The 18,569-nt window shown below is 41.6% G+C and overlaps 1 protein-coding gene across 9 annotated transcripts in view; it reads right to left on the bottom strand.

The window, feature by feature from the left end:
- Nucleotides 1-18,569, bottom strand: part of akap13 (A-kinase anchoring protein 13) — a 134,534-nt gene that overhangs the window by 21,731 nt on the left and 94,234 nt on the right. For all 9 annotated transcript variants that reach the window (XM_028013909.1, XM_028013916.1, XM_028013910.1 and 6 more), the window contains 12 exons: nt 16,051-16,228; nt 14,822-14,924; nt 12,019-12,061; nt 11,692-11,803; nt 7,759-7,918; nt 5,362-5,429; nt 5,157-5,232; nt 2,726-2,876; nt 2,505-2,614; nt 1,391-1,537; nt 285-541; nt 17-142 (listed from right to left, as the gene is read on the bottom strand). In XM_028013909.1, the coding sequence (XP_027869710.1) occupies nt 17-142; nt 285-541; nt 1,391-1,537; nt 2,505-2,614; nt 2,726-2,876; nt 5,157-5,232; nt 5,362-5,429; nt 7,759-7,918; nt 11,692-11,803; nt 12,019-12,061; nt 14,822-14,924; nt 16,051-16,228 (1,531 nt within the window). The remainder of the gene's footprint in view (nt 1-16; nt 143-284; nt 542-1,390; nt 1,538-2,504; nt 2,615-2,725; nt 2,877-5,156; nt 5,233-5,361; nt 5,430-7,758; nt 7,919-11,691; nt 11,804-12,018; nt 12,062-14,821; nt 14,925-16,050; nt 16,229-18,569) is intronic.

The following is an 18,569-nucleotide window of genomic DNA, read 5'->3' on the forward strand; positions in this document are numbered from 1 at the left end:
AAACTCTCATCCTCACTTTGATGAAGGTTTTAAAGTTTTTGTTTTTGTTCATGAGGTCCTTGTAGACGTTGACGGCTTCGTTGTGGCGGCTGCAGAATTTCCCGTAAACCCTCTTCATACTTTCGCCGTTGGATCCCGAGAACTAAGAGCAGAGAGGGATAAAAAAATTAATATGCAAAACTCACAGTGACATGGAAAATAATAATGGAAAAAAAAAGGAATTGAAGCTTTAAAACTTCATTCAACTCAGTGCAAAATCAAGTGTAAACCGTGGCTGCTCTGACCTGGCTGACCAGAATGTCTCCTATCCTGTTGATGACAAAGCCGCCCTCCGAGCCTCCCCCCTCCAGCTGGCTCTCCTTCTTTCGGTCCAGGAGGCGCTGGAGGAGCTGCGAGTGGAGGTCCAGGAGGTCGTCCAGCGCCGGAAACATCTTCTCCGCCGTGTGCTGTTCCAGCGGGACCTCCTTCTGCAGGCCTTTGCTGTATACCTCCGACATGATGCGCAACGTCCGGATGTGATGCATCTCGGTCTGCATCAGCTCTGCGGAAAGTAAAACGAGACATTCTTAATGCTCAGGCGTATGTGACTTCCTGAAAAAAAAAAACATGTCTTGCATTTGTCAACCCTAAGTAAAACCCAATGCAACAGTCCAAAGTAGAGGGAGAGAAAAGGAGAAATAAAGGTACTCAAGTAAGATTAAGCTGAACGTATTTTTAATGCAACCCTGTGAAAACGACCCTGCAGCAAACGAACAACATTTGATTAATATAGTTTGGTCTTCATGAATAATGTTTCAGAAAAGTTTTGAACAGCACGACAAAGCTTAAAGTCGGGTAAGTTTTCCATTGAGACTCGTCGCTGAGGATCCAGATGAGGATATTATAATATCTTCAGGTGAAGAGGAAGAGATCTGAGGAAGACTTTGATGCAATGTTAGATGAAGAAGATGCTTAATGTAATTCATGGTTACACAGCTCCCTCAAGTTCTGAGGAACATAGAAACGATACTGATCTGTAATGAGACACGTGTGACATTTAAATATTTCCAGTGTTCCTGGTGTGATACTGGTGACTGACATGAATCTACCATTTCCTAATTATTATGCTCCTCAGCCTAAATGGGCCCCTCAGACTGATTTTCCAAACAACAGGGCGTTAGAGCTAAAATGCTGTCAGTCAGGCTGCAAACTGCACCACTGGATTACTACAACAGAGTTGTAATTTCAATTGCACAGCGTGAATATAGTGAATAAAATGCTTTTCAAAAAACATTCAGTTTGGAATGACCGTCGTGTCACGGATAATTGATTACTTGATTATTTCAAAAATCCTAGAGGAACCCCTGATGTGTTATACGAGTTTGATTGTTTTTGCTTATTTTGGTCGTACCGTAGATGACGTCTTGTCTCTTGACCAGCTCTTTGTTCTGCTGCTGCAGGTACTGCTGCTCCACGCACAGACTCCACGAGTCTGCTTCGAACTCTTTGGCGTTCGCCTCGAACTCCCCCAGAAGCTGCGCGTCCATCATCTCCGTCCCTGAACGAGGAGCACAGCTTCCGTTCACGACGTTTCCTTTCACGCCTTCTACTGATCGCTAACAAGACTAAAGTTTAAGTTATTCAGACATAATAATATGAGAATTTTTCTTCCATTTAAGTCGATGTAAATCACACAAGCAAAAAAGCATTAACTTCACTGTATTTTATGTGACAAATTCTAACACTGCCTCCTCATAAAATGTAAATATAATAGAAGCATAAAAAATAGAAGTTATGAAAGAATACAGTGATAAGTCTGAAGTGTTGACCTCAATTCTTCAGATATTATCCAAACTAAGGAGCTTCAGGATGTTCAGACAAACAAAAGGGGAACCACTAGTCTTACCTGCTCCCTTGGTACTTCATTCAGGTGGTGGTTAAAGTGTGCCACAGATAAATGGGACGCTCCTTTTAAGAAAAAGCTCCCGCTAATCTCTACAATGTGGATAAATGTGACGTGTTGTCTCGTTAATTCAACTCTGTTGTTTAAAGCCTGATAAAGTGGGATAAAAAAAAAAGCAAAACTAATTGCACTAGTGAGAAAGAAATCAATTTAATGTATCTAAACTCGGTTTTTAGATTTCTGATCATTTAATGCACATACACTAGCAAAAAATGTGCCATTGGGTGTGTCTTGGTCCAGAAATAGCTACCGCATTTTGCGTACTGTACGTCGCTCCGGATTATAAGTTGCTTTAGTCAAAAAAAGTGACATAAAGACAAAAAAAAAAAAAAAACATATGTAAGTTGCTCCTGACTACGAGATGCAAGACTCAACAAACTATGAAAAAAAGTGCGACTTTATAGTCCGGAAAATATGGTAATATGAAGTACAGTTTAAACATTCAGGACCCCTCCCCTGAATCTGGTTTAAGTCAAAATGTTGGGCTTAATTACGCTTGTTTATTTTGGAAAGATTAGAAAGGAAGAAAAAAAGGTGTGTGGGCGTGTGTGTGTGTGTTGACCTTCATCAGTGAGCGACTCCATGGATTCTGTGACCTGGTTGGTTCTGTTGAGCGAGTCCGTGGACTGAGAAAGGTAGCGCAGGCCTTTGATGGGGATGTCATCAAATGGGCTGAAAGAGGAAATGATCAAAGATTAGGAAGAAAAAAACCCAAAAAGTAGATCTGCATCACCATTCTGCCTAAATGTTGATATTTCCTTCAGACGACAGACAGCGGCTCACCCTGCGATGTTGCTAATCGAGAGGCTCTTTGACAGATTGTTTCCAGGGAACGTCATGATGCTGGTGTGTCTCCGTGATCCTGGGACCATCAGGGGAAGATTGTCTTCGGGGCTCAAGATGGCTGACCTGGGACGGTCCCTCGTCCCACCAGCTAGAGGAGAAACCGTCACAATCACAGTTAGACCCCGACAAAACTGAAACAGCGTCTAATACGTTTGTGCACAAAAACCTTCATTTTTATTCTCAATTTATGGGACAGGAGGGTTTTGATTTTACTTTCTTTTGTGGTTTCTTTTATTTTTTTTGTTTTGCCTCAATTAAAACTTTTTATAAAATGCCATTTTTATCGTTGTGCTCTCTCATTAAGACTGTTGTCTCTGCATTGTGTTATTGTGCTGTTGAGGTAAACCTTAATAGACTCGAGGAGTAACTTGGAGCTGTCCTTTACCTGAAGCAGCTTTATAAAAATCGTTCTAAACTCATCGTTCACATCTTACTGCATCTTTGATCTTTGACTTTGTTTTTATAACGCGCATGCAGTATGCACACTTCCTACTGCTGCAACGTTGCAGCTCACAGCTGTTAGAAAAAGAGGCAGCAAACACACACACACAAAATCTTAACATTCTCGGTTAAGAGGTTCAAGAAGTGTGGGCGGTGACTCAGCCAATGTTGTTTACAAAGGAAGTGCCTTGTTAAAAAGCTGACAGGTCAAGCATGTTCTTATTCTTAAGCAGCAATTCAACACAAAAAATATTCAGCCGTAACGAATTAATTAGAATACTAGTGAAACGTCCATTTATTGCAGTAATTTTGTCCCTAAGTGAAACATTTAATATTCCATTCGTCTGATTTTAAAAAATCCCAAAGGGAAATGAAACGCCGTCGTAACTCGTATCATCCGAGAATCTACAGAGAGTCGCTGTGGATGGTGATGCTGCGGGCAGGAAGGAACTCTGGTAGCGGTCAGCCTCGCAACGATTCTGAGGAAGCCTCTGAATGAAGACTTTCATTTTCTGTGTTGGTCAGAGATGGTTTAAACTTCCTCCTTCTCTCTCTGCATCCATGAAGCCTCCCTTTTCAACTGCTCAGAGATTTGGGGTCAAAGTTCAGGTCTTATTTGAGCTTTATAGATGCTAATCAGCTGGTCCCAGTTGGGAAAACAATACCTCACTGCCATTGTTAAGCACCATAATTGTCTGAAAGTTAAATCAGACCAACAAAAATAAACCCTTTTCTATACAGAAATGTAGACCTAATGAAGATATTAATATGTTCACCATCTCTCTAAATGTTATTTTCAAAAGGTACTTTTAATCTGTCGAATGAGCCTCATTTGCAGCTTATTCTAATATATTGCGTTAAACTGTATATCATCCAGTTTGACTCAGATTCAGCAATTTTGCAAAGAACTGACACAAATTTCAGCCAAGATGTGCAATGGAGACATAAACATATTTGAAAACACTTTGCAATTACATGAGGTGGTGGTCCTACTGATATTGACTTGTTGTATCAGAACAAACACACAAACTTTTCTGACTTTCTTTCTCTGCATGAAAATATTTTAAAAGCAATTATTTTCCTTCCATTTCACGAATCTGCACTACTTTGTACTGACAGAAAATCCCAATAAAATACAGAGAAGTTTGATGTTGTAATGTGACAAAATATCAAGGACTAATTCAGACTTTTGGTGCCATGAAATGTGGACAGAATATTGTGAACTGAAGCTCCGAAGCCTCAGCTGATCTGCGGGTCACTGTGGCTAATCTCTGCGTTTTCAACCTCGCACCGCAACACAACAAAGTCCAACAGCATACTTTTGTCTCACTTAAAAGGAGGATAAATTCACCTATTTGGAAATATTTCAAGTCATAAAAAGACATGGATAATCAATAAAAGCAAAACAAAACAAACATTAAATTATAACATGGTTGTGACCAATTGTTGAAACAATAATGCATAGAATATCTGATTAGATTTTGTTTGACATTTTTGCTCAGATACTAGATAGATAGATAAATCTTTATTGTCATTGTCACAAGGAAATAACTATTATTTACTAGGTGGGAGTTCTACATCCATGGTGCCCATTTATAATTTAGATGCATGGGGTCAAGACAGCATAAGAAAACATACATTCAAAAGAGTAATAACGAATGTGAAAGAAAAATCTGAAGAAAGAATTTCCCAGAAATGTGTGCAAAGCTCACATCCCGCTTTTGTGGAAGTCTGTGAGAAACATCCGAAGCAAAGTGCAGACAAAAGAGCTAAATGAAAGTGCTAAAGCTCACTTCTGCTATTACGTTATTTCCCTTTATTGGAAACGTATAGGATTTTCTGCCAACTTTGCACTGTGCAAAAAAAAAAAAAAACATAACCGACGGCGATGATTATTCATTCAAGTCCAGTTTAGTTTGACACTCACCTTTGTTCCTCATTGTGACGCCAGGAACAGAGCACGGAGCGCTGGAATCTGGCACTGCAAACTGCTGTTTGGGCAACTAAACAGAGAAACGGGGGAATAAAAGCATGGAAACGAAAGGAAAAAGAAAAAAATTGATTTTGGCTGCAGGACAACAGAACGCTACAGGGTCAGTGGAGGAGAACCGGCAGGGAGCAAAAAGTTTTACCTTCATCTTCACGTTGGCACAAACAGGCATGCTGTCCCTGCAGCCCTTGTGGACGGATGCATTACAGTCTGGAAAGAAAAGTAACAAAGTGAGCTTGGTGATGGTATATGTGTGTGTGGGTGTGTGTGTGTGTGCGTGAGTGCGTGTAGGGAAGAGTGGTGGGAGGGAAATGGGAGCAAGAAATTCTGACTGGTTTTCACAGTCAGCCAGGAAACTCCACCAGCCCGCTAATGAAAGCCAGACTGGAGCGCTGTGTGTGATGCAACTGAGGGGCAATACTGCTCTTGGAAAAAGAAAAAAAAGGATAGGCTTTGACGCACACACATGTATACTGCACTGCATGGGAAAATCTCAATTATGTAAACATTCCCATATCCATCATTTAGTCACAAAAGTCATAATTCATGGCTGCTAAAATAAGCCCTGCCAGCACCACCTGATCCAGTTCAGTCAGTTTTACCTGTATTCTTTGGGAAACTCGTGCGAGGTTCTGATTGGTCCGCCAGTCCCGCTAATTTTCACACACCGAAGCGTTTCCACTTAAGACTTTATCAGAGGCGTTGCGCAACCTAAACCCACAGACTCGCCCCGCCGGAGCGTCGTCATCCTCGCCAGGGCGCGTGCAACGTTTCCGCTCTGAAGATTACATCAGTAAACAAACGCTCTCACTGAGGGTGAGAAAATAATAAAGACGTCTATGTAAAGAAAGGCAACGACGCCATCGGTGGCCGGTTCACACGCTGACTTGATTGCTCCTTTTCTACCTTACAACATTATTGGGTTTTTTTCTTTTTTTATGTGGACGTCCAAGTAGATCCAGAAAACAGAAGACAAAGAAACACTGTATTTGTCTGCTGGATGGAAACCAGCCAGACATCTGCGAGTATAAACCGCCTGGAAAAAAAAAAAAAATCAGCCTCACAAGGCTCTGCAGCAGACTGCCTGCAAAACAAAAAGGGCTGTTTCTTGTCAGCCGAGTATCTGAGGCAAAATGTGACCATTCAGAAGATGGCTGTAATCCATCGCAGAGCTCGTTTCTCCTTTTGAGCTTTTTTGCTTTCATTCCCCCCACCACACTCCTCCCACCCCATTTGTGCAATAAGCTACATCCTCTTCTGGTTCTCCAGTGAAAAGCAAAATTAAAAATGGCTTTGCTTTCTGTGCCGACACCCTGATGGGGCCGATTCTGAAGTAGTCCTCCAGGAGACGAGCGTGCAGCTACAGCAGCGATTTGGCCAAGCACAACAACGACATGCAAGAAGGATGCTAAGAATGGCCCCCGTAAGACAAAGGGAGCAACATGTTACTCATGCTGATGATAGTTTTGCCCGGCTATACAAACACAGATGGCAATAGCGTCGTTATATCAGTCATTTGGCATTGTGGGCAGGATTTAATGGCAAGGACCGGGTCACTGTTCGGCTGTTTTCTCTGCTTCACATTTAATGATGGCACGGTGCAGACAGCTAAGCAGAGGGCAGCAGCAACTAACTAGTTGCTAATTTCATTTAAAAATCAGTTGTGACAAACTGAGCTGCACTGATCAAATGTTGCCGTCAAGAGTTTGTGTCTCGACTTTCAATTAACTACAAGGGAATTCTCACCCCTCTCTTCTTTCCACAACTGCTTTAAATTAGAAATATTTGAGCGTTTTCAGGCATATATGCATGTGCATCAAGACGTCACTTACACTCAAGTTTGACTTTGGCTAGGCCACTCCGACCTTTTCCACTTTGTTTTGTTTTTTAGCATTAAAGAGACGGGTCTGTTGCCATGCTTTGTATTAAGTTCCTGCTACATAACACCACTGTGCTACGTACAAACTGCGGCACAAACTGATGGTTAGACATTCTCCTTTGACATTTTGTGGTAGTGAACTGAATTTTGTTTATTCCTTTACTGTTAGTTCTCTGGTCCTGAAGCAGCAAAGCAGCACCAGACCATCACACTACCACCACCAAAAGGTTTAACTGAAGGTAGAGTTAGTTTTTTTGTTTTTTTGCCAGATTTATGCCACATACACCCTAACGTTAGATTAATTCACCTAAAGCGTTAAGTTTTGTGTCCACAGAAAAGTCTTTCACAACACAAACGTGAAGCAGGCCTTTGTGGTTTTTGTTTTGCTCACAGCAGGTGTTTTTTTTTTCCCACCTTTGAACTGAAGCACTACTGTATACACCCGTAACTTTTGTCTTGTTTAAAAAAAAACAAAAAAACTCAGCTGTGCACTGGTTTCTTAGTGTCGAAACAGTTAATTCAGAAAACAGAATCTGATTCCTGAACAGATCAAAGATCTCTCGCCGACTGCATTTCCAGTAATGAACGGCACAAGGCTGATGTCACAAAAAAAACCATCACGTCACTAAATCAGCAAAACAGACAGAAAAAGGTACTTACATGTACAACAGAACGCCTCTTTGCCATTAAAAGCTTTATTGCACTGGGAGCACTGGAGGGACTGGTTCGAGCTGACTGGTGTGTAAAGGTGTCCGTTCACGGCCTTCTTGTCCTTCTCCTTGCTTTCTTTGTCTTTGTCCCTTTTGTCTCTGTCTTTTTCCTGAGGGAGAAAAATTCCGCGAGTTATTAACGGGACTCATCTCTGACTTCGCTTCCGCAATTAACTGGGAACACTTTTATCGGCAAATTGGAAATTTTAGTGTAGAGTGAGACTCCGAGTGAAGGCCGGGTTGAGCGCGGAGAGGACTGGCGCGCCAGACGGCGACAAAATGTTTCACTGGTCGGCTGGTGGCGTATGTTAAAATTCAATCTAAACCCCACGGAGCGACATGATTACTCTGATGTGCTTCCCAGCAGGGGGGGAGGCAGACAGGCAGGATGGATATTAAGTGATGCAATTTTTATGTAGTCAACAAAGTGTCTTATTAAAGAACTTTTAAAATAGCACTCTTTTTTTGTGAGTTGTTTCTACACATGTCTGTGTTTAATATCTAAATGAAATGTAAATAAGCTGAACACGGCTATGACTATTGTTATAGAAAATGTTTTTTTTTTACTTATTTGGTCATCATTTAGGGTTAGATAAATAATAGAAAAGTCATACTTATAGATCGTTGCAAAAGTACTCGCACGTTTTCACCTTCTGTCATGACATAACTTCTAAAAGTGGCTGAAATTTTTAAAGAGGAAGGAAAATCAAAATTCCAATAAACATCTGTATAGTGCTGTGGTCCATTCAGAGCTGCAAGTCCAATGGTCTTCAGTGGGTCTGTCGCAATAAACAATAAATCAATTAATCGGTTGACAAATTAAAATGAGCTCACTAATTTCCATTTGCATGATTTATTGGGTTTTTTTCTCTTCTCTCTCTCTCTTGTGCTACCAAAAGCTGAATGAAAAACGTCTCGAGTCTGGTGACTTGAGCTCTTATTTTGAAGGACACTTTTATCTACAGAGACTTCATAACACATTTTATGTGTCGTTTCTGTTGTTTTGCTAATTTATTTTGAATATTTAAAATTTCTTCCGGTTTCTGTGTTAAATGCTAATTAGAAATAAAAGTTTGTTGATCATTGAGAAAGCCATTACCATCATGTTACTTGAAGATGGTCTCAAAAACAACAATATCACGGTTTATCGCAACAATTTCTGGGACAATTTATCGTCCAGCAAAATTCTGTTAAGGTGGATCAGGCCTAGGCATGATCACAAAATGCTACCAAAACAAAACAAAAAAGTATGTAACAAAAAGTGAAAGCGTGAACAAGGAGGAGACGGATCCACGGGATTCGAGGAGCTTTAATGTAGCCTCCCAGACGTCTCTGACCTTCTCCACAACAGGGTCGCCTCTTTCCTCCACTAACGGACAAGCTCATCCTCAAGCAGTCGGTCGCCGCATTCACACACACACACACCAAAACTAAATCGTAATCCCATAAAGTGATGCAGAAAAGAACAGAGCCTTCATTCTTTTGGATTTGCATCACAGAGCCTCCACCCAAACCCAGAGGAAATGGGAAAAATGGAGTTTTCCAGCTTGTTTTTAATGGGCCAGCTCTGAGGCCTCTCTCGGTTTGCGAGGACCACAAAGCTCCGTCGTAGCCGGGCTCATTTTCGCTTGGTTTTTAACGATGCCAGAGGGGCTAAATGAGCCACGGCGTGTTTCGGAGCCACTGCAACACAACTGCATTCAAGTCTCACTTCCTGCAACAACTGTCTAAACCTGAACTAAAGCGCTCCCAGATTTCTATGACTTCCAAAAACAGTAGACTTAAGGCATTTGGAAACCCCTTTTTGATGAGAAAATCCACACACAAAAAAAATCTACTTGCTGAAGCAGGGAAATCTAATTTAAAAAATAGAGGGAATGCAAGACGTTTTTGGCTACAAGAAACCTCCACAGGACGCATAACAGCTTGTGAAATCTACAGCGCAGATTGAAAACAAAGAGACATTCTAGTGTAAGAAAGTCTAACAGACTATGACTTCACTGGAAAATAAAGAAGAAAAGACAAGCCGCCACAGAACAGAACTCTTCAAATATGATCTTCTGACAGCCACTGAACTTTCTTTCTCTCTCTTTTTTTTTTTTTTACTGCGATGTGACTGGAAAAGCAGAGCGGTCCTTTCAGCCTACCTCCAGGCAACCTTTCCTTCTCAGCGAGAAGCCGCGGCTCCCCGAGAACCTCCCGTACAACATCCCTGGTCTGCGGCCCGAGGAGCACGGTCTACAGCCGGCAGAGCCGAGGCTCCATCAGGAACTTGGGCAAAGAGGAAGTGACTGCCGCGCAGCAGGAGGTGCTATTTCTGCAAAACGAGCCGTCGCTGCAGAGCGGACGCTGTTGCGGACGCTGTTGCAGACTGCAGCGACTACATCCTCTTCCACCGACGTTCTCACTTTCAGTGTTTGTGCAGAAGAGCAGAGCCGAGAGAGGCTCTAAGGGTTTTAAACCTGGTAAAGACTAACCGCAACTGAACCAGAGGAGAATGGTTGACATAACAACAACGGGGTTTGGCAGCAATCATTACAGCAAGTTTTTGTCTTCCTGTTTCACTTCCTGTTCACCCATCGGCGTCTCGGTGAAAGGCGGCTTTACAGAAACACGGAGGCAGAGATTGCTAAAAACTGCCTGGTTTTTATTTTCTCCACAACAGGAAACCCAATCTGGACGGAGTTCATCCGAACCCCTGGGTGACGTCAGCGCCGCCGCTATACGGTGACAGGAATCGTGTGGGTTAGAATTATTTATAATTGAATCATTTTAAAATTTGTGCAATGTAAGAGGCAGGAAACGCCACTTCCTGTGGAGGATATGAACTCTTTGCTGATAATTCTCGTTCTGTGTAACAAGAACAAACCATGAGGTCATCGATGGTTTGACATTCCTCCTATGTGATTCAATGAGAGTCCTGTGAGAAGTGATGACAGAAGCAGGACAAATATAACAAAACATATTTGATCCTCCCCCCACACCCACAAAATAAGATTATTAATTAGAAGATATTAAAATGTGTCAATAAATCTCATGTTGAATTCCTCAAAAACATTCCACAGTTTAAAGAGTCTAAAATGAAACTAACATAATTCTTTATAATGGCTTCTTTAAAGTAGACTATTATTTATCTAAAATGTTTTTTATATCACAGAAAAAGTTAATTTACAATGCTTGGAGAAACATTCCCAAAATCTTATTTCTTTTCTGTGATGTTTCCAATTTCTAGATTTGATGAATTATTTTCTGTTTTCTAAATAGGCCAAAACAAAGTACTGCATATTTGTGAAGTGAAAGGGAATGGGTCATCAACTTTGGATTTTTTTTTTTTTTAAACAAATAAAAATCTGAAAAGTGCGTCAAGAAAATGTGTTCAATCCTCCAGGGTTAAAGAATTTTTATACGTCTTTGTACATCTGGAGACAGAAGCTGAGAAGTCGTGTCCTACTTTGTGTCGTTCCGTCACATAAAATCTCAATAAAATACAGTTCAGTTTATGGCTGTGGTGTGACTAAAATGCTACTCATCATGCCTTGGGAAGTTATTTCTCACCAAGGCATAGAACGGTAACCCAGAGCTCATCTCCATTCAGAGACTCGTATATTCGGGACCACAAAATGAATTGTGAACTCCAAAAGCAGCGCCTGCTGGGGAAGTGTGAACAGGAGGAAGTTACAAGCCCTGAAGCGCGACACGCAACTACCAGCTGTTCAGAAGAGGAAGCCGATCCCTGGGTGAATGTGGACGCACCACAGCGGAGCCCGAAAAGCAACCTGCCGCTCCCTCGCTCTTTGCTAAAAAGAGGTGGCTACGGTCTACCCAAACACACACACACTAAAAATAGGTCATCCACACGCGGCGAGGCAGTCATTTTGTTTACCCGGGTTTTTTTGTACATCTTGTTCTTGAGGTAGCTGAAGGTCCGGCTGACTTTGGTCGTGTTCCTCCCCTCCGTGTCGCTCCGCAGAGGCCCCGGCTCTTCCTCCGATATACTGAAAGGCAGGCCAGTGTTACTTTGCAGCTTACACGACACGCCGGCTCACACATTCACTCAGACGCGTCTTTACAACGCCATAAAGGTCCAGTCGGCTGCTTCTCCTCGACTCCTCTTTACAGGAACCATAAAGGTCGTTGTGGGTGTAGAGGAAAAATAAAAAAATTAAAAAAACACTGAAGAAGGATTTCTTCATAATGTGTGTGAACTGACCTGTAAGCTACTGACCCGGAGGGGTTGGAAAACAACCTCACACCTGGAAGGAGAGAAGACAGGAAGTAAGGAGCAGTACTTTTTTATTCATCATTTGAAATCTTTTTTTCTTTTTGTCATGTCAGGTGGTAAAAAGGTGAGCAGGACAGAGCAGGATTGACCTTTCGCTGAGTATACTGGCTCACTAGTAAAACATTTTATATTCACTGGAGCTGAAGGTTGTCAGGTTATGCCCTGGCTGCAAGGATTTGGCCGGGACACGGAGTGAGCTACTTCTAATGCTTGAAAGTGAGCTGCTTAGCCTTGAGGAACCCCCTGCAGAGCGAGGGCAACGCGCTAATGGAGAGGCCGAGGCTGAGAGCTGCAGGCAGTCTGCCTTTCAGTTCAGCGACACTCGGTCCCAAAGGGCCGTCGGCTCCAAAAGGTTTCCGGCTGCTCAGGAGACGAGCGGCTTTAAAAATACATTCGAAACACTTTAAATATTGAAGATTCATTGTTGACGGTTCAGATTGTTACAGAGTTCTAGCGGGTGCATAAGCCATCTGCAGTTTTACTAAATTTGTTGGCGCTGTTGAAAACTTGCAAACAGTCTGGAAAAATGTCCACTTTTTATTGCGGTGGTGTAATTTCACAAACTTTTCATTTGACGACATTTATTCAGTGTTGTGAAAAAAAAGCATGTTAAGAAAGAATTAACATCTGAAAAGCTGTTGTTATTTTGCATTAACCAATTTTTGCTCCCGTCTTCTGTTATATGTCAGCTTCTTAAGATTACACGATTTGACATTTCAGAAAAATTAATTTGCTTAATAAAACAATGTATGTCATGTATGCCAATATATATATATATGTCTGTATCTGAAGAAATCCATACGATTGCAAACGGCTTTAAGTCGATTATTCCAGTCATTTTTAAATGAGGAACATTCGGCTTCTCTCAAAAATAATCATTCTTCTCAGTTTTGAAAGTCCGCAAAGGATAATGTAAGCAAGATGAAACAGAAAACAGCAATGGAAATAGAGAGTAGAGGAAAAAGATGAAGGAAGGTTTGGTCTGAAGAAGACAGGCCCACATGTATTCTCAGATAACCTGCAGCACCTCTGATGGTGCTTTTCCTCTTTTATCTCGTGATATTGATCCAGTTCCCCCCCCCCCTAAAAAAGACGACACCAAAGGCCAATTCACGGAAAGGTCATTCTGCCACTGTCTGTATGTGACAGAAGCAGCCAAGGTCCAATTCAACACGGCCAAACAGAATTTATCAGCATAATGAATTCAGCACACAGTTCACAAAAGGAGCAGGTTTGCTTTTCTTCCTCCTCCCATCAAGGATCGAACCGCCAGTAGATTTATATGAGAAATAATTAGTATTCTCCTTTTGACTGATGTTCGGTGCTGCTGCTCAATCAGGCGCCACGTTGCCTTCAGCATTGTTTTAGCGGAGCCAATCCTACACTGGACAGGAAAATGATGAAAACCCAGAGGACTGAACTCAGGTTTATATTAAAATTGTTTGATCTTTTTCAGCCTCTTTTAATTCCAGACAGTTTTACGACTCCTTTGGAGAGGAGAAGCCTCCCTGACCCTACACCTGCACAGGTGGGAACAGCAGTTTTTAATCACGGTTCATTACACTCGGGTGTAGCCAGTGAGAAGGCGGCGAGGTTAACAGAGAGGAGGAGGCGGGTTTCTAGGGCTCTACTGGGAACCGTGACTGCTGTGGGTTTAAAAAATAATATATATATATTTTTATGACATCTAGTTTCTACTGCAGCCACGTTTGCCATCTGGTACTCACTCGAGTCATCCTCCTCCTCCTCTTCATCGTCACTTGACGAAGAGTCCCCGTAAATGAACTGAGTCTTAGATTTGGTGAGGATGGGGGACAGGTTGAAAGAGAAGGAAATGCGCCTCTTGCGTCTCAGGCGTCCCACCGCTGGGAGGCGGAGGGGCGACGGCAACGAGGGAGGAACCACAACAAGCACTCGTCATTCGCTCAAAGCGTGTAACTGTGTTACCAATAAGTCAGTGTATTCTTGGTGGTTCTTATTTTAGGAATACACCCAAGTGTCGGTAATCTAGATATAAAGTCAATTTTGGTTTGTTTCTAATTAAAGTGTCTTGCCTCTTGAGTTTTTCTCCTACGTTTTTTTCACCTTAGATCCACAAAATTTAATGTATTTTTGCATTTTTTCCACCGTGTGTTAATATTAAATAAAATGCAGGCCAACCAACTGTCTGTCACATCCTAAATGCAACAGAACATAACCACTGTGAAACATGGCGGCAGCACCATAATGCTGTGATCGAGACCAAAATCCAATTGTAAATGCATGAAAGGACTTGAAATTTTCAGTTTATGGTCAATCTTCGTCCACGATGGCTGGATTTAAGCTGATTTGTGAACATTAACTGGCAGAAATTCACATCAGAGTTGATGAACACAAACAAATACATACTTTTGTTTGTAAAACATCTTAACTTGTATCATGTCTCCTGCCACTTCAGTTGTGTTCTATTTTATGTTGATCTACCAAATGAAAGTCCAATAAAATACATTGAAGTTTGCAGTTTTGAACAGAAGAAATGCAGGCAAGTCTTAGGGGCCATGATACAGGAAGTGATTTTCAAAAGAAAATACTTAGTGATTTTAAGACACACAGCGTCACACTGTCTTTAAATGATGAAAATAAAAGATAAAAAGAAATCAACCTATAGAAGGAAAAGAGAGGCTGAAAATTTAAAGAAAGGGCAAAGAAATCATAACTCAGGTGTGAACCCAACATGAAGAGAAACACTCACCATCGCTGTCTTTGTGGCTGATGGTGACCATGGAAATGGACTTGGTGAGTGGAAGGGTCATGGAGGGACAGCTGTTCCTCAGCGGCCGATACCGCCGCAATTTCTGCGTCGTGAAATACAAAGTTTCCATCAGATCGGCAGCGCGACAATGTCAGAGAGGATGCAAACAGAGGCAGATAAACTGGAAACGGGAACAAGAAACTAAAAGGGGAAACTGGATGTTTGATTTGTGATGGTTATGTTCATGATTTGCTTAAAAGTCACCGAGAGAGAGGAGGAATCAGACAACCAGAGGACAATGATGATTAGTAGTTCTCACTAATCCCCAAAACGTTTCCCCGCTTTGTTTAGAAAATCTTTATCTGTTCCGATGAATTTCATGAAGTTTATATTACAAAAGTCTAAGTCGGGAGTGTCCAAACATTTTGTCAGATAAGCAAAAATCATCAGGTCGAAAGACAAAAGAAAAGGCTAAAAGGGAAGCAAGAAAATTACCTTTTCTAACCTACTCAATAATAAACTAAGTAGCAATAGTTTAAATGAGTAAAGCACGATATAAATCGCTGTAGATCCAAAACGTTAAACGGGCTTAGCAGGTTTGCATCATTAAAAGAAAGGGATCCACGTTGTACATTTTAAAAGGCTGAGTTGAAAACAATAATAGGGATGCACCGATCCACTTTTTTCACTTCCTGTACCGATATCTGAGGATTAGCGTCGACTGGTGCCGATCCGATACAAAAAAACAGGACAGAACTGACTTAAAACGTTTCTTTTCTTTTTAAAAAACAGATATAACTACACCTAATTACTAATTTATTTGATTACTCTGCACCAGTACAGCTAAACTTAAATACACAGATATCTTCACAGGTTTGGTCACACATGTAAAAATAACACAATTAGGAGTAAATCGCCCAATGTAGAATAAATAATAAAGAAACTTAAACCTACGAAAAAATAGGTTAATTTGGTGAAATAAATGAACTGCAACAAATCTTCTTTCAAATGGTTCAGAAAGTGTAATTAGCAATTCTAAATATATTGTAAAATAAATCACAAAAAAAGTCACTCAGAGCACAAAGCATAGAATTAGGATGAATAGATCTCCCCTTATGGGCACATGTGTCATCAATACCCAATCTAGAATTTGTTTTCAACTGATCCAGATATAAAGATCGGATTTGGACACCGTTATGCAAGTCGTGTGTGTGTGTTTCAGGACTGACCTGTTCCTGCAGCCTGCTGTCCTCATCCCGCTCCTCCTGCTCTTCCGTCAGAGACACCAGGGAGCCCCTGTCGTCACTGTTGTGCCGGGGCATCCTGGAGCGCTCCAGGTCGCGGGGCTCCTGGATGGTGGAGCCCCTCAGCTCTTCCTGGATCCCACTGAGCCCTTCTAAGCTGTAGCTGCACAGAAACACACGAAACCCGACATGTAAACACACTCCTCCAGGTCTCTCAGAACTATTCGTCACGTCTTTCTGGAGACGTACAATTCCTGCGGCACACTGAAATGAATGCATGCACCTGTTGTTACACACACACACACACACACACACACACATAAAGCTGGGCTCTGCACAGTGTTTAGTCAGCTGAGTTATCGCCGGCCTCTGGGGCAGATTTACAGGCGAAGCAGCTGCAAATGACTTCCAACATCAGCATCGGCGCGGAGGGCTCCGCAGCTGTGATTTACAACCCCAATTACATCGATCTATGACTGCGAATGAGAGGCCCTGAAAAAAAAATCCAATGCAATGATTATGGGGAGGAAAACTACAGCTACATTTCAGAATGAGCTATGCTAGCAAGCTGCGGCTCGGTCTGCTTCAGTAAATCTCTCCCCTTTTCCTCCAGTCTCTCTGGTGGCAGTGTGGGCTCCATGGTGTCCAGCAAACCACCGGTCCCGACACTTTCAAGCATCACTAACCGAGGGCTGGACTGAAAGAATCATCATCATCGGCGACCGACCCGAGTAATCCTCGGGGTCGGGGAGGCGGACGGCTATATCTTTCACGTTAAAACCTCCGTCCTGGCTCCGGATACTCACCCCTACAGACCCAGAAGTTCCTTCATCCTGACTAACACCTGCAGACTCTGCTGTGGCAATAGGAACTGACGGGGCTGAAGTTGCACACAAAGGAAAACACGCCCATAACAACGGCTCATGCAAATCGAGTCGGTTGTAAACGTGCATCATTTAAAAGCGGTCGTGTGTTCCGAGCCGACTCAGAGCAACAGATGAGATGTTAGAAGTTTTATTTTGGTGTTAGGGAGTTGAGGGGGCAACGAGGAAGTGGGAAGTGGGGGAAGAAAAACAAAGAAACACACGGAGATAGAGGCAAGAGACGAGAGAGTTTACAGCATAAACATACAAGAGGAGACTATGATTGGCTGGACTGAATGTTAAAGTTGCATGTTTATAAGCGCCGTCTTTGAGGAGACATGCAAAAAGATACACACACATTAGGGTTGAAACAATTAATCTGATTAATTGCGACTAACCGATTGTTCAGATAACAGTCAACTGATTGAGTCATTGATTAGTCGTCATCTGGAGTGTTCAGACTTTAAAAAAAGGAATTTGCTGAAAGAACAACACACTCAGAGCAGTAAATAAGACAAGTTTATATAAATATATATGTACATGTGGAATTTAAGACTTAAAATAAAAAGTCTGTAAGCCTTCGTCTGTAAATATGTTCTACCCAGAACAGTTTTAACTTCATCTGGTTAGAATTCTGTTGAAAAAACGTCTATTAAGCACCTTCTATCCACACTGTATTAATGTTGGGTCAAGCAGAACAGGCTGAACTTTTCACATGTTGATGTTAGAAGCATTATTTTGAGCTGCAGATGCTTCCTTTGCTACAAATGATCAAGCTTTCACTACAGGAATGCGATGTTATTGCATTTTAGGCAATAAAATGTTTATTTTCTTACTTTAAAAAGGAATTTCTATGTTTATTAGCATCATTTAATGTATTTCTAGTATTGTTTTAGTGGTTATATGAAAAATTAGCAAAATATGCAAATGTTCGATTATTAATCGATTCATTTCAGTATTCTATTGGTTATCCAAATAATAGATTAATCAATGGCTAAAATACTTGTTAGTGTTTATTTGAAGAAAAAAAATCTATTAGAGTTGCAACTATTGAGTTAAAGTTTCTGCTGAACAACAAAGTAACTGCTCCATCTAGCCTTCTTTGTCTATGCTTACCAGAACACTTTTAGTCAATTAACAGTCCAGATTGGGCACTGTAAGCCGTTTTCTGGTGCAAATCAAGAAAGATTTGAAATGGGTGCTTTCTGTACTTGTGTTTATAGTACAGAATGCAAAAGAAAAATCAAACTAACTCCGATAATAAAGCCACAATAAGCCGGGCACCACGAGCAACACTGCAGCCCCGACTGTTGAGCGAGACAGATGTGGCCATATGGTTGCCGCAGCGACCTACTACAATGTGACACATGTCTTAATTAGAACCTGGCAGATGGTATTACTAATGTGTGTCCATATCTGGATTTATCACACTTTGCGAGAGGGAAAACTGAGTGGCCAAATTTTAGAGATGTTTGCCAAAAAAAAAGTAGGGCTAGAACTAACGATTATTTTGGGAATCGACTTAGCTATCGACTATTCTACCTCGGGACCGCTCCCATCTGACATCGGACATATTCAACATGCTGGATTATCGCAGCGTGTGGAGTTTTCCCTGACTGGTAGTGAGAACGCAGCTTGTTG

This window comes from Xiphophorus couchianus, chromosome 4 (assembly GCF_001444195.1).
Source record: "Xiphophorus couchianus chromosome 4, X_couchianus-1.0, whole genome shotgun sequence".
In the NCBI taxonomy this organism is placed as follows: Eukaryota; Metazoa; Chordata; class Actinopteri; order Cyprinodontiformes; family Poeciliidae; genus Xiphophorus; species Xiphophorus couchianus.